Source organism: Bemisia tabaci, chromosome 6 (assembly GCF_918797505.1).
Source record: "Bemisia tabaci chromosome 6, PGI_BMITA_v3".
In the NCBI taxonomy this organism is placed as follows: Eukaryota; Metazoa; Arthropoda; class Insecta; order Hemiptera; family Aleyrodidae; genus Bemisia; species Bemisia tabaci.
Genome location: NC_092798.1, coordinates 43,995,855 through 44,009,693, shown reverse-complemented (window position 1 = coordinate 44,009,693; position 13,839 = coordinate 43,995,855). Strand labels below are relative to the sequence as shown.

At 40.2% G+C, this 13,839-nt stretch overlaps 1 protein-coding gene across 5 annotated transcripts in view; it reads right to left on the bottom strand.

Annotated features, from left to right (window-relative positions):
* Trpgamma (Transient receptor potential cation channel gamma) overlaps positions 1-13,839 on the bottom strand; it is a 242,877-nt gene that overhangs the window by 34,754 nt on the left and 194,284 nt on the right. For all 5 annotated transcript variants that reach the window (XM_072301540.1, XM_072301541.1, XM_019050824.2 and 2 more), the window contains 2 exons: positions 13,047-13,217; positions 6,754-6,988 (listed from right to left, as the gene is read on the bottom strand). In XM_072301540.1, coding sequence (XP_072157641.1) covers positions 6,754-6,988; positions 13,047-13,217 — 406 coding nt within the window. The remainder of the gene's footprint in view (positions 1-6,753; positions 6,989-13,046; positions 13,218-13,839) is intronic.

Here is a 13,839-nt window from a genome sequence, read left to right as displayed (position 1 = left end):
TAGATTACACGCTTCCTGTTCCCTGGTAGCGAAGCGAAGGCTTTGCATGTCATGCGACTTGAAGAACTTCCTTGCACTGCCGAGCTAAGGAATAACACCACATGAAAAGTTTGAGGCAGCATTGCCATCAATGCGTTTTCTAATTTTACAAAAAAAATGGACTACTAGACAAGGTACGAATTTCAGTATTCTGATACATGTTTCTTAACCAAAATTTCACGTGGAACACGATACGCACAACGATAATTACCGAAATCAATCCCTTATGAAGATATTTAATGATTCTTGATGCGTGAATTCAAACCACCCGCTCATGAAAACTCAATGCTCTGCGTGATTCACATCGCGCGCTAAACGTTTATCATGACAGTCTCTGCGATATAAAAATCGGGCAAGCCCAATCTTGACGCTTTGGCTCAGCGATAGCAAATTGCTTGTAGTTTGAACAACACATGGTGGGAAATCAACATTGCTCGATTGAGAGGCTTGCTGAAACCGTTGTAGTGCGTGATTTGACTCACGTAGAGCTTTGAGTTTTTTGTGAGCGGGCAGTTAAAAATCCGCGTACCCAATATGAAATAAAAAGGTTAATATCTTCGTTAAGAGTTGGTTTCAGTAACTTTCGTTGCGCGAATCGTGTTCTACGTGAAATTCTGGTTAAGAAACATGTATCAGAATGCTTCAATTCGTGCCTTGTCTAGTGGTCCATTATGAATATTTTTCCTTGAAATTCTCAACCTCAACATACAACTTTTGCGACTAGAATTCTCTCAAAATGCAGATGAAAATTCATAAGTTTTTTTTGGAAATTCGCGTTTTGTCAGAGCCAATTTTGCAACTTTTTAAAGGTGATAAATCTTGTTTCCATGGCTCAGAGGATTCGTAAGTTTTTTCAGGGTGCAGGTATTTAATATTCTGGGTTGGAGGATTCTCAAGATTATCGAAAATTGACTAATCGAAAGTTCGATTTGAAAAAGGGTTCGCATCAAGAAGTTTTTCTTTCCTTCCCTTCCACATTTTCTGAACCTAGTATGTTTTATTGTTTGTTTGTTTGTATGGACTCATAAAGTGGAAATATTCCGTACAAATTCGTACCAAAAAACTACAAATTGCGTCTAGAAGGGGTTGAAATTTCAAAACTTATCTCTTGGAAGAGTTCCCCCACCCCATCTCCGAGGAGGTATAGTCCACCATGCTACGGAAAAGCGCCGTATGAACCTTTGCCAGCTTCCAAATTCCCTTTGACTAAATAGGGATTTTCAGGAAAACTCGTGAATCTTTTTTTTCGTCAATTTTTCAGAGAATTTTCTTCGTAATTAAATCTAAACGATCTAAAACTTTCAAGAGAAAATATTGATAACGGTCTCCAAAAAAAGAAAAAAAAATTAATGGGAGGAAATTTGACAATGCTCGAATGTTTATACGGTGATTTTTCTTAGCATGACAGTAGTTCAGAAGGACCCGTACCACAATCTGCTGCCGGAAAATCCTAGCTCCAGCTGATTGTTGAAATTGATAGACAAAGCGATAGACAAAAAAGACATAGAGAGTATGGAGCTATCCTATTGGTTAAAACGGTGGTTTTTATGGACGAAGGGGGAAAATGAAAGATTAATTAAAGGTTTCTCGTGGGTTACCTTTAGTTAGTTAATCACTAACCTCCTTTGTCAAGTGCAACTAATCGCTTCCACCAATAGGATCCCTCCTTATCCCTTTGGTCTTCTTTGTCTATAGCTTTGTCTACTAATTTCAACAATCACCCGGCTGGAATTAGTTAGTGACACTAAACATTCTGCTCTTAAAGATCGAACTATAATAGTGAAGTGAACTCCCGGATTTTTTAACAGTTTAACTAAAGCTGAGTGTAGATCGGCCGGAGTGTCGAGGAAGGATCACGCTCGGAATGAGAGGATACGTGAAATTATGGGCGTCGAAAACAACATAGTGCATGACATTTTCACAAAACAGCTTGTCTGGTATGGTCATGTACAATGGATGCCAGATGATAGGTTGCCTCAGAAGGTTCTGGATTGGGTCCCCCCTGGCAGAAAGCGTAGAGGGTGCCCTGCCAAATATTGGATAAAGGGAATAAGGCATGAAATGAGGAGATGCGATCTACCGGAGGAGCTCTAGCAGGATCGCCATCAGTGGCGGTTGGGTGTCGCAGAGCGCACAGGAGCGCTATAAGAGCGACTTGCTAGTTAGTTAGTGGTTACCAACGCTGAGATCCCTTGTTCCCTGAACCCTTGGTTCTTTTTCATCCCTCTAGATACCGCTCTTAAGAATCCGACGGAAACGCAACGTTCCTTCGCCGCACAGTGGATCGGGTCAATCAGAGAGGTCGGACATGGAATTTTGGACTAAAACTGCAAATTTTGATGTTTAATTCGTCATATTTTAATTTGCAAGGGGTGCTTCTGGAAGATAATTTTACGAGAAAACCAATGGAGCCACTTTTAGAACCATAAAGTTTATTATAAACGAAGTTAAAAGCATTTACGGTTTCCAAAATTAGGTCCGACCTCTCCTAGTGACTCGATCCACTGTGCGGCGGTGGTTGCAAGGTGGGGGAGGGGTGGAGGGGAAAAATCCGATGCAAGCAGAGCTCTCGGGGGTCGGGAGTTAGTCGCAATCTTATTACGGGCGAGTATGTTGAGGCTGACGAGCATTGAGCAAACAATCCGCCGAGTTCAATGGGCCCAAGTTCTGTTTCGAGTTGTTTATCTTGGAATCAAGAGCGGGGGAACGCTTAATCTTGTAAAAAAGGGGGATTCGAGGGGACCACAAGTGATCCCGGTCTCCCCGCCGAGAACCGCGCCGTGCTGTCAAGTTTTGCCGCGAGAGCGAGTGGATGTCACCTGATCACTGGTGATGGTTGGACAACTTCGGGTTCTTCGGGATACGGCAAAAATGTAAATTTTGAATATATTCTGCTAAAATCCTGTTTTATATCAAATTTTTGACAGAAAATGGACCATCCAACACTATTAAAAGCATATTTCAGCTGTTTATTCTAAAAAAAAAAATCTCGTTTCTCAAACCTTCATTGGAGCTGAATGTATGTGTTTGCGAAAATTAATCATTCAATTTGACTAATTTTTAATGAAATACTTTGCCTCCGCACAGTTCTAACTTTAATCCACCGATCACAAGATAGATTTTTTTTGGAAATAAGCATTGATAAACACCTCCACGCGTAATGGATCCACTTACATCAAGGATTTGAGTTTAAGTCTTGTCTTATAAGATACACTTAAGCTTTTTAAAGATGAAATTTCATCAAAAAGTGTTACTTGTTCAAACTACATATTTTGTATACGTACAAATAAAAACAAAATCAAAGATTCGGAGTGAATCACGTTGGTCAGCAAAATTGCGGTTCGATAGCTCGCCTTTTAAGTGCTTTCCGTGCAGATTCAGTTTAATTCGATGAAAATTAATAATAAGTCGATTGTATGAATAAAGAAAAATGCGAATCTTTAAGAATTACGTATTGCAACTTTAGAAATTGCCACTTCTGGTTTATTTTTTAAAAAGAAAAGTAATTAAAATATCTTGTGGATATTTTTTTGGAATATTCTCGAAGGAATTAGGACAATTACTGGAAAAAGTTCAGGCAAACCGTCGGTCAACTTCTTTTTGAAAAATAAATTATGAGCGGAGACTTGCAACGTCGCAACTGAAGGGACGAATTTTACGACTTCAGTCATCGATACTGCAGCTATTCACTGCACAAGCCCCTCCCTCCACTCTAAAACAAATGTGGGCTTGGTTCATTAGGTTCTTCAATAAGAGGTCACGCATAAATTACGGCATGTACTTGGGAAGAAAGAAAGTGTGCATATATTGCGTGACGACAAGAAGGGGAGTAGGTCCATGGCACTGTGTGACCTTAATTATCGATCATTGAAAATAATGCGCAATGTGCCTGAATCTGTCAGCAGGGACTGTTTTTTTTATAAAATATAAAGATAGTCTTGTTTTAATTATTGATTTGTAAATCGTATACCTTACTTTATAATGTAAAAGCATAAGAATAAAGCGTAACGCATAAACCGACTAAGGCCCGAGGCCCTGCGGGGGGGGGGGGGGGGGGAGGTTGGACCGCTAAGCCGTCAGGGGCCGTAGCCTCCTAGTACCTACTTTGTACACAACGGGAGTGGAAAATTCAGCGTGATAAAATTTGCTCGATTGAGCACAGGGGAGAATTTCAAGAGCCGCCACCCGCAGCGCATTACGGTCCGGAACTTAAGAATAGGAAGAAATAAGTCGTATAATGACTGAAAGATCTCAAAAGTTCCGCTACCTATGTTTTTTGAGTTGCTAATTTCGAATTTGATGTCAAATTGCAAAGATTTGAACACCCTGACCTATTAAATGTGGGCAAGTTTATGGCACGCTGCGGCGCGGCGCGTGCTGCCAGCTCGAAACGCGCATTGGCGCCTACAAACCTAAGGGGATACTTCACGCATTGCGCAATGCTTGAAGTATCCCCTTAGGTTTGTAGGCGCCAGTGCGCGTTTCGAGCTGGTAGCACGACGCGGCCTCCCGGCGGGCTGGTGGTGTACCATTTCTAGCGGGGAGAGCTCCATGGCGAAGAAACTCGTATAGCTAATTTCACCTTAGCTCAGTTTGTAACAAACTTCAGTAGCTGAGCAGATAAGACGCTCGACTGCCGAACACGCTATTCCGGGTTCGATGCCCGATGATCAAAAAACGTCCTCCATCCTCTGCACAAACCAAACAATGACGTTCTCCACGGCAAATATTTTTGAAGTTTTCAGTATCGTCTCAAAATATTTCAAACGTTTTCTGTATTCTTTTAAATTAAAGTCTTTAGTCGGGATGTCTTAGATGCTCTAAGTTTCCTTAAAAATCTTTAAACCCATATTGGTGGTTAATGTATCTCAGTTAGCGACGTTGTAGACTTCCAGTCATAATTTCCTTCTTGAGGAAAGAAATACTCAACGTCAATTCGTCACCTTCCGGCCGAAGTATCATGAGTGTCATGCAACGTTTAAAAATTTCCGCCGCCATTTTATTTTTTACAGAAATTGTTCAACGAAGCTGTCCAAAAATTTCACCGAATTCCCTTGGCGCTGCCGATAGAATTCAGTGAAATTTTCAAACAGATTCAACCAACAATTTCTCTGTAAAAAAATAAAATGGCTGCGGATACTTTGAAACCTCGCATGGCGCTTGCGATACTTTGGCCGGAAGGTAATGAATTCTTAAAAACGCCCAAGGAGTATTTTCCTCTGTGCATAGCAAATTCTGGGGAAACTTACAGGCGTGACGTTAATCAGTTTTTCTTTAAAAATATGAAAAAGAAGCGGATATTTTTAAACATCGCAAGCGAAATACGTGGTTTAGGAGTTTCATTGTCGATGAATTGGACGTAACAAGGTGGAGAAATGGTGCTGGGTCCACACCATTTCCCGGTGAAAACAAAGCCAAGAAGTTCAAAAAATTAAAATTAGAGTCAAAATTATTTAAAATTATTCAAATTATTTAAAAATTAATAATTTTGACTCCAATTTTAATTTTTTGAACTTCTTGGCTTTGTTTTCTCCGCGAAATGGTGTAGACACAGCACCATTTCTCCACCTTCTTATATACAGTTCGGGCCACTTCTTAGTGCTTTTTTTTTCATTTGAATTTTACGTATTTATACCAAAAGAAACTATGCCGAACGCAATCCCTAGGCACATAGGCCCTTTCAGCATAAATACGTTCAATTGTATCCCTCCTCTCATGGTTTCCTGCAAAATGTAGAGCGAGGAAAAAAACCGTCTGGCCATGAGGCAACGCAGAGAGGGTATCTGAGCTCCGGGGCACAGCTTTATTCAAACCTGATTCGTCGGCATCATTTTCAAGTGACTTATTATTGGAGAAAAAGTTTCAGCTGCTACCGCGAACGAAGCGAAGACGGTCTGGAGGGTCGTTCGGGGAGGGTGAAAGTTTTATCAGGATTTCATTAGCACTCATCAGTTAACGAAACATAACTTCCCTTTTTGCTCTCCCTTAATCGAGGATTAAGCAATTTCAGGGCTGAAAATTATTACGAGAGCTAAAAATACGCTCATTAAGTACACCCGCCATCCTCAAACAAATTTCATTGAATAAATATATTCAAGTTTCACGTCGCGGATCATGTCTCTCAAAGAGGAGGTATAAGTTCGTGGATTTAGAAATTATGGTTCTGTTCCGGAGACCAGACGCATCGGTTGACTCGTGCGGAAGAACTTTGACTGCTTCAAATGAGAGGCTTGGAGGACAAGGTGCATAGGTGCAGTTTTTGAAAAAATTGAGATATTAATGATTTCAATTGAAACTAGTCTTAATGCATATTCTGTGGAAAAGTCGCCCCCAAATCCCAATTTTTCAGCATCGAAAAGTCAGTTTGAACCTTCTCTCCGCCTTTAGGATCCGTGTAATTGCGAATTTTTAAACACGTATTTCTCGAAATAGCAAAAATTGCACTTGTGCGCCGTGTCCTCCAAGCCCCTCAAATATAATTTTTGTTAAAAAAAACCAGGAGACCGGCTCTGAGAAGAGCGAGACTTACCTTATTGGTTGCATCAAGTGATTTTCCTCTCTAAATGACGTGCAAAACTGGTAATTTGACACGGGAGTAGAACTAAATGAGACGGTGATAAAGGAAGTTCTCGAGGAAAATTAATTAAAAGAACCATAGAGAGGGTTATGAGTGAAGATGTTGATTGAAGATTAATAAGAAAAACTAATACTTACATAAAAATGTAAAATAAGAGGCCGAATGACATATAAATTTTATAAAAGGCTTGCGAAGAGTTTGTCCGGCACTGGAATGAGGCGCTAGGATATACATGAATGAAAAAAGAGGGAACATTATTCCTATCCGGACAATCTCTAAAGCTTGGAGCACCATATTTTTTCTTCTAAACCCTGGCAGTCCTTCGTACCAAATTGAAGCTAGGAGTTGTTGCACGTTAGGGTGCGCTACAAACTGAAACAGAAACAAATGTTCCTTGTAAGCTTACACAATAAATCTCTCAATAGGTTGAGCCATAGAAACATATTAAAATCAAGATTGAAAAGAATGCGGAAATATGAAAAAAGTGGCACTGACACAAAGATTCAACAACATTGTATAAAATAAAGTAGTCTCATTATTTCAGGGGTTTGGAGGCCAAGGCGCATAAGTGCAGTTTTTGAAAAAAATTGAGATATTAAAGATTTCATGTAAAACTAGTCTTAATGCGTACTTAGCGAGTACCTCGCCTCCAAATTCCAATTTTTAAGCATCAAAAATTCAGTTTGAAATTCCTTTCCGCCGTAAGGATCCATGTAATTTCGAAACTTCAAACACGTATTTCTCGAAATAGCAAAAACTACACCTATACGCCCCGTTCTCCAAGCCCCTCGTTTATCTTTCGAAACCAACAGAATGTAATTAAGAAGAACTTTTAAACATGGCATCAGCCCTCTAAAAAGAATATGATGACGGATACGTTATTTTTTCATTATAACAACTTAAATATTGCAATCGCTGATACTCTCTTGGTAGTCAAATTCCCTGCTCTGTGACGTGCGCTTACATTGTGAACTTAGGTAGTAAACGTGACCTTTATGATACGAGGAATAATTTTTTCTCGTTTATTCTTTAGGTCTTTCTTACAATAATTTAATAGCAATTTTTCTGGTGCAAAAAAAAATTATATAAAAAAGATTATTAAAAGTAATTATGTCTTGATTCAATGAAACGTATTGAAACGAAAAAAAAGGTCTCCATCATACAAAATGGGAAGTGTCATGCACATTGCATATTTTCTTCTGAGTCTCTCGACCCATGTCAGAATGGAGATAGTTCCTTTTGGCTTAAATACGTCCAAATAAAAAATGGACCGATACAAAAAATAATGAACGTGGCTGCTTGAATTAGATTTATTATACATCTTTTACGATGTGTGACCATACATGCTTCGGATTTATATAACCAGTTTTTACTGAATTCAGCTGCTCAATGCTGGCTGGTTATATATTACAAAAGTATCCGTTATTAAATGTATAAAATATCTGCGGGAGGACTTGAACGACAAAATTAATGAACTTTGTTCAACTCGCACCCTCCGTAGATAATTTCATGTGAGCACACACATAAATCCCAACAAAATTAGAATGAGCTACCGCAGTGTGAGCATGCAACTTGTAATCTAAATGTTGTGGATACATTTCGTGAAATAAAAAGAGCTGGGGCAAAAAAGGGGTTGCAACTAAGAGTAATTGCACGATTTTAAAAGCAGCAGGGGCTTGAATCCGCTACCCGAAACTTTGGCGCAGGTTAAAAGATAATCGGAGTCATATGTCTGTCCTTCTCGGCGTTGCCAACTGAAATAAAATGATTGCACATAGAGAGAGTTGAATTCGCCACTAATTGGTAATGAACCATAGTAGAAAGGGTTGTGAGAAAGGGGTTGCGCCTAATCCTCAGGATTGAAATGAAGTGCCACATTCATTCTTTTTCTTTTTTAATTAAAATTGCGTTTATTACCATGAACACATTAAAATTACACTTATTGCTGTAAACACTGGAGATATACCATCACAGTTGATGAAATGCGGAACGGGAAAGTTATTTCAGCTTCTAAGGGACTTGTTTGATCGTTGCATTAAGGGCGAGGAAGTACCGAAAGAGTGGAAAGAATCCTGGATTTCAGCTAAGCACAAAAAAGGAAAGAAGGATGACTGCGAAAACTACAGGGGGCTATCTGTCGTAGGGACAGTTAGTAAAATTTACGGGAAAATTTTAAAAGCTAAAATCGAAGAAGAGTGGGCTCCATATGAAGCAGAGGAGCAAGCAGGATTCAGGGCCGGTAGGTCAACTGTCGACCATTTATTCTGTATCACACAACTGGTTGAGAAAAAAATGGCCGTAGGACAGGAGCTCCATCTAGTTTTCGTTGATCTTCAGAAAGCGTATGATAGCGTTCCACTAGTGAAACTCTGGGAAGCCCTGAAAAAATCGAATTTTAGTGATGGACTTGTGAATGCGATTAAGAAATATTACTGTGGAAGTTTTACTAGAATTAAATGTCAAGGGAGGTTATCTGGTGGTTTTTATGTTTCTAAAGGTTTAAAACAAGGATGTTGTCTGTCACCTACATTATTTAAGATCTTTCTAGAACACGTTTTAAAAGAGTGGAAAAAGAAGTGCTCTGGCATGGGCGTTCCCCTAAATGATACGGACACATTGTATACTCTATGTTTTGCTGATGACCAGGTGGTGATCGCGCAGGATGCGGATGACGCTGAATATATGACTCGGAAATTAGTGCTAGAATATCGAAGGTGGGGCCTAGAGGTCAGTGTCAAGAAAACGGAAAAGTTGACGATTGGAGGGGATCAGCAAGACATAGAGCTGGAAGATGGACAGTGTATTAAAAGCTGCGAGCATTACAAATATTTAGGAGTTCGAGTATCCCAGGATGGAAAGATGGACCAAGCCATAAAAGATCGAAACCTGCAGGGAAGGAAAGCTATTGCTATGTTAAATAGGATTCTTTGGGATCAAAGTATCTCTAAAGAAAAAAAGAGAATGATTTATAACACCATAATCAAAAGCATTCTGACCTACGGCAGTGAAGTGTGGCCCATGAAAGAGCGTACCAAAAAGATTCTTAAGGCAACTGAGATGGATTTCTGGCGAAGATCAGCCGGAATCTCGAGGAGAGATCACGTAAGGAACGAAAGAGTCCGTGAGATCATGAACGCCGAGCAGAACATCGTGCACGAAATTATGACCAAACAGCTTGTCTGGTATGGTCATGTTCAACGAATGGCGGATGATAGGTTGCCTAAGAAGGTGCTAGATTGGGTTCCTCCTGGGAGAAGACGTAGGGGACGCCCAGCAAAATCGTGGATTGGTGGCATTCAAGATGAGATTACAAGATGCCATCTACCAGATGACCTCTGGATCGATAGGCAAGGATGGCGATTAGGTGTCGCAGAGCGCCCGAGCGCGCTGTAAAGCGACTGTAATGTATGTATGTATGCTGTAAACACATTAAAATTTTCGAAATTCAATCCCAAAGTTTGATCACGTTACTTTACATGCTCCTTATTAAAACCCTCCCACTCGCAAAACATGGAGAATTGAGTCTTTGGCCCTATGCTAAGTTGAGAAGCTACCTTTACAACGAGATAAGTTTCTTAGTTTGATAAATTTGTTTCAACAAATTAAAAAAAAAACTGGCGTGTAAAATAACATTTGAGAGCAATGTATAGTTTATCTTGAAGCTTAATAGGTTCGTCTCCGTCGGCAGATTTACTTCAATTTTTCCTAGAAAGGTTGCTTTCGGAAATTTGCGATTTTTTTAGCATATTCTATAAGAAATTTTGACGGAGACACATACTGCTGTCCTCAGGAGAACCACCGTATGAACATTCGAGAGTTGCCAAATTTCCCTTGATAAAACATGTATCTTTTGCCAACGTTCATGCATATTATTCCTTGCAATTTTCAGATATTATAGATTTAATTGTTTACAGAATTGTATGACAATTTTAAAAAATAATATTCACAATTTTCCCAGTAAATTCGATTTTTATCGGAGGAAACTTGGCAACGTCTGAAGGCTCATACGGCGTTCTTCCTTAGCACGGCAGCATAGGTCTCAGAATCTTTTAATTCTTATTCTGTCCGATGAGCCACAAGTGAGGCTTCGCATATTTTCCACGAGGGAAAATGAAAAAGGGTGAGAAACGACTCCCTGTCTTTTCACCACTCATCTATAAAACCGAATCTCTGATAAGTTGAAAAGTTGTTGCATTTCAAAGTATACCTCCTTGATTCAACGATACAGTTTTCAATGGTATCTTAACTTGAAAAGGCACCACCGAGAGAGAGAGGAAAAAGAAGGTTTAGAGCGGGTGGAAATAGAGAGGTAAGTGACAAGTTTGTTTGACTCTAGAGCTCAGGTTTTGAACCTCTTCAGTATGATATACGCGTCGAAGGAAAAGCCTATTTGCATAACGTTGGTTACATGCTGATTGTCAAACAACGAGTAAATTTTCAGTTTCAGTTTTCAGTTACCTCGTGCGGAGGGACCATGCTGAGAATATCTCCATTAGCGGATCCAGAAAATTGGTAACGTTGTTTTTTCCCATTTCAATCTATGGAAATGTACCGATTCTTGAAGGGGCCAGGTGCTCCGATAAGAATCGATTATTTCATATAGGTTTAAATGGAACAAATCCGGAGTTGTCAAATTGCTGGATCCGCCTATGAAAATCTCACTGTTATCACGCTCCCAATCACAATGCCTCAAGAATGTTTCGAATCACTCCGATCGTTTTTCTTTGATCACGCTCAGGGGAATTCGGGAGTATTCCACATACGAGATCTGCTCAGAATATTCTACGGTTACCCACATTGATTACCTATTACGTAAAGAATATTCTTTAAATTTTCTTCACAGGTTGAATTTGCCATGGAATATTCTTAATCATCCGACTCATTTTGAGGTAATCCCTAGCGTCTCCTTAAAAGGCGTTGTTTTTGCCCTTGATTCTTCATTACCCCTCTGGAAACATTCTCCAGAATTTTCTAGCAACTATTTTTGGAAATATTTCATCGTCATAATGCAACGCGAGAAAGAATTATTATGAAACAATGCCGTTGATATTTATGATTACTGTTTGTTACTATATGCCCTCCTCCCCTCCTTCAAAGGCGAAAAAGAAGGCGAGAAAGAAGGCGAGAAAGAAGGTGAGAAAGTAGTAGTAGTAAAATAATTTTATTTTAAAGCGGTGCTTTAGCATCTAAAGAAGGTGAGAAAGAAGGCGAGAAAGAAGGCGCGAAAGAAGATGGAGAAGGGAAAGAAGGAGAGGAGAGGGAGAGAGTGGGGCAGAGCGACGGAAAGATGAAGGAAATAGAGAGGAAGAAGAAGAGAGAGGAGAAGAAAAAAGAGAGGGAGAGAGGTCAGGAAGGATTAGGGCCGGAGAAAAAGGACAATAAAGAAGAAGAAGAAGGGGACAAAGAAGAAGAGGAAGAGGATAAGAAAGAAGATAAATATCGCTTCATTCGGTCTTTTTCTTGGTCTTGGCTATCCGTGACTCCCAGAGTGTCAGACTGCGAGAGGCGAAAACTTAAATCCGTGAGAAAGAGGCATCAGGAGCTTTTCCCGGCGATGTAATTGTTTTCTTCTCATCCTCATGTAGCAGCGACGACGCGTGGCGAGTTCGCAGCGCGGGAATTTCCGGAATTTCCCGCGCCTGCTTTCGGGCGGCTCGCACAATTTTATTACGCTTTTCCCGTTCCGTCGGGGGAAAAAACTTGATCCCCGGAAACCACGGTCGGTTTCTGTGGCGTCATCCATCATCTCCTTCTCGCCCTCTCCATTTCCTGATTATCCCCGCGTTTTTCGCGTGGAAGCTCATCCGACGTACGCGAGGCCGCAAAAACCGCGGATCTGCAGAGTGAGTCTATTGGAATTAAGCGGTTATATCGGCCCTATGGCAGTCGTATGGCTCTGGTGTATGCTGCATAACCATCCACAGATGTTTTCTATCATTCTCCTTTTTCTATGTTTAACCACAGTTTGGGATTTGGTATTTTAATAGTTCCAAATATTTTTTACTTTCTTTTCGGGAAGTACGACTAAAAACAGACTATTTATACAGATTACGAATTTTTCTCATCAGTTGGAGATGCTTACAACATGGTTTTACAACAAAGTCGGTAAAGTTTTTTTGCTTAGGGGGCTGACTGGGAAAAATTTGACGTCCAGTTAAGTTTGGTGGCAGGAGAGATAGAGGAAAGGCATAGAAGAGGAAATTATAAAAGGTCATTCGTCTAAGGATCAGAAGAGGGATAGGCTCTGATGGCGATTGAGAATTGCGGAGCGCCGCACAGTGAGAGCAAGATGCGATTATTCGTGGATCTCAGTGTGTTTGGCAGCATATTGCTCGTAAAGGTCTTTTAAGAGGAACTTAATCGAGCAATTTCCTCAAAAGTTTACCTTAATATATTTGATCTTAATCAGTTGATTAAAAAAATTCCTTACTTTTTTTTGGCGAAGTTTGATGGCTAGTTTGAGGCGGTTGAGATGCATACGCTCTCCATGCTCGAAGGCTGGTCCCGTTGGGTCATGGTTAAGGAGCACTTCTAGTTCGTATGAACTCCGCGTGTGGTCCAACAAGGCCGTTGCGAAGTCCATGCACTGCTTTCTTAATTCCTGAAAAGACACACACATTCATTATTACAAATGAAAAAACCGTATGGTGTGGACCCAGCACCATTTCTCCACCTTGTTTATTATTACATCAGCGCAATAAATAAATTGAAAATTGAACATTTTCATCTTAACCCTGGTCTGATTGATAGGCGCGGGTTTTAGGACTCCTTACATACATGGACTGCATTTCTCAAATTGAACGTTTTTCCGGATGGGCTAGAAAATTTGGTGCCGAACAAGTTCCAAATTGCAATATGTAGCCCAGGTGTATGTCCAATGTAGATTCATTGGAAAAAAAGGCAGGAGAATGAGAAGAATAAGAGGAGCAAAGAAAGCAGGGATGAGAAGGAGGAGCGGACGAAGAAGAGAGAGACAAAAAATAAGAGGGCAGTGGGAGAAATAGAGGAAGAGGACATAGAGAAATGGGAAGACGACAAAGAAAGAAGAGACATTTTGTACTTATCGTCTTTTTCTTCCGGTTTTCCTCCTTCTTATGCCTCTCGTTTTCTCCCTGCTTATCCTTTTCCACTCCTCGTTCCATTTCCTCCTCCCTGTTTGCCCCTTGTTCTTCGTATTCCAATAACAAACGCGTCTCCATCTGACATAATGAAAAGAAGACCTG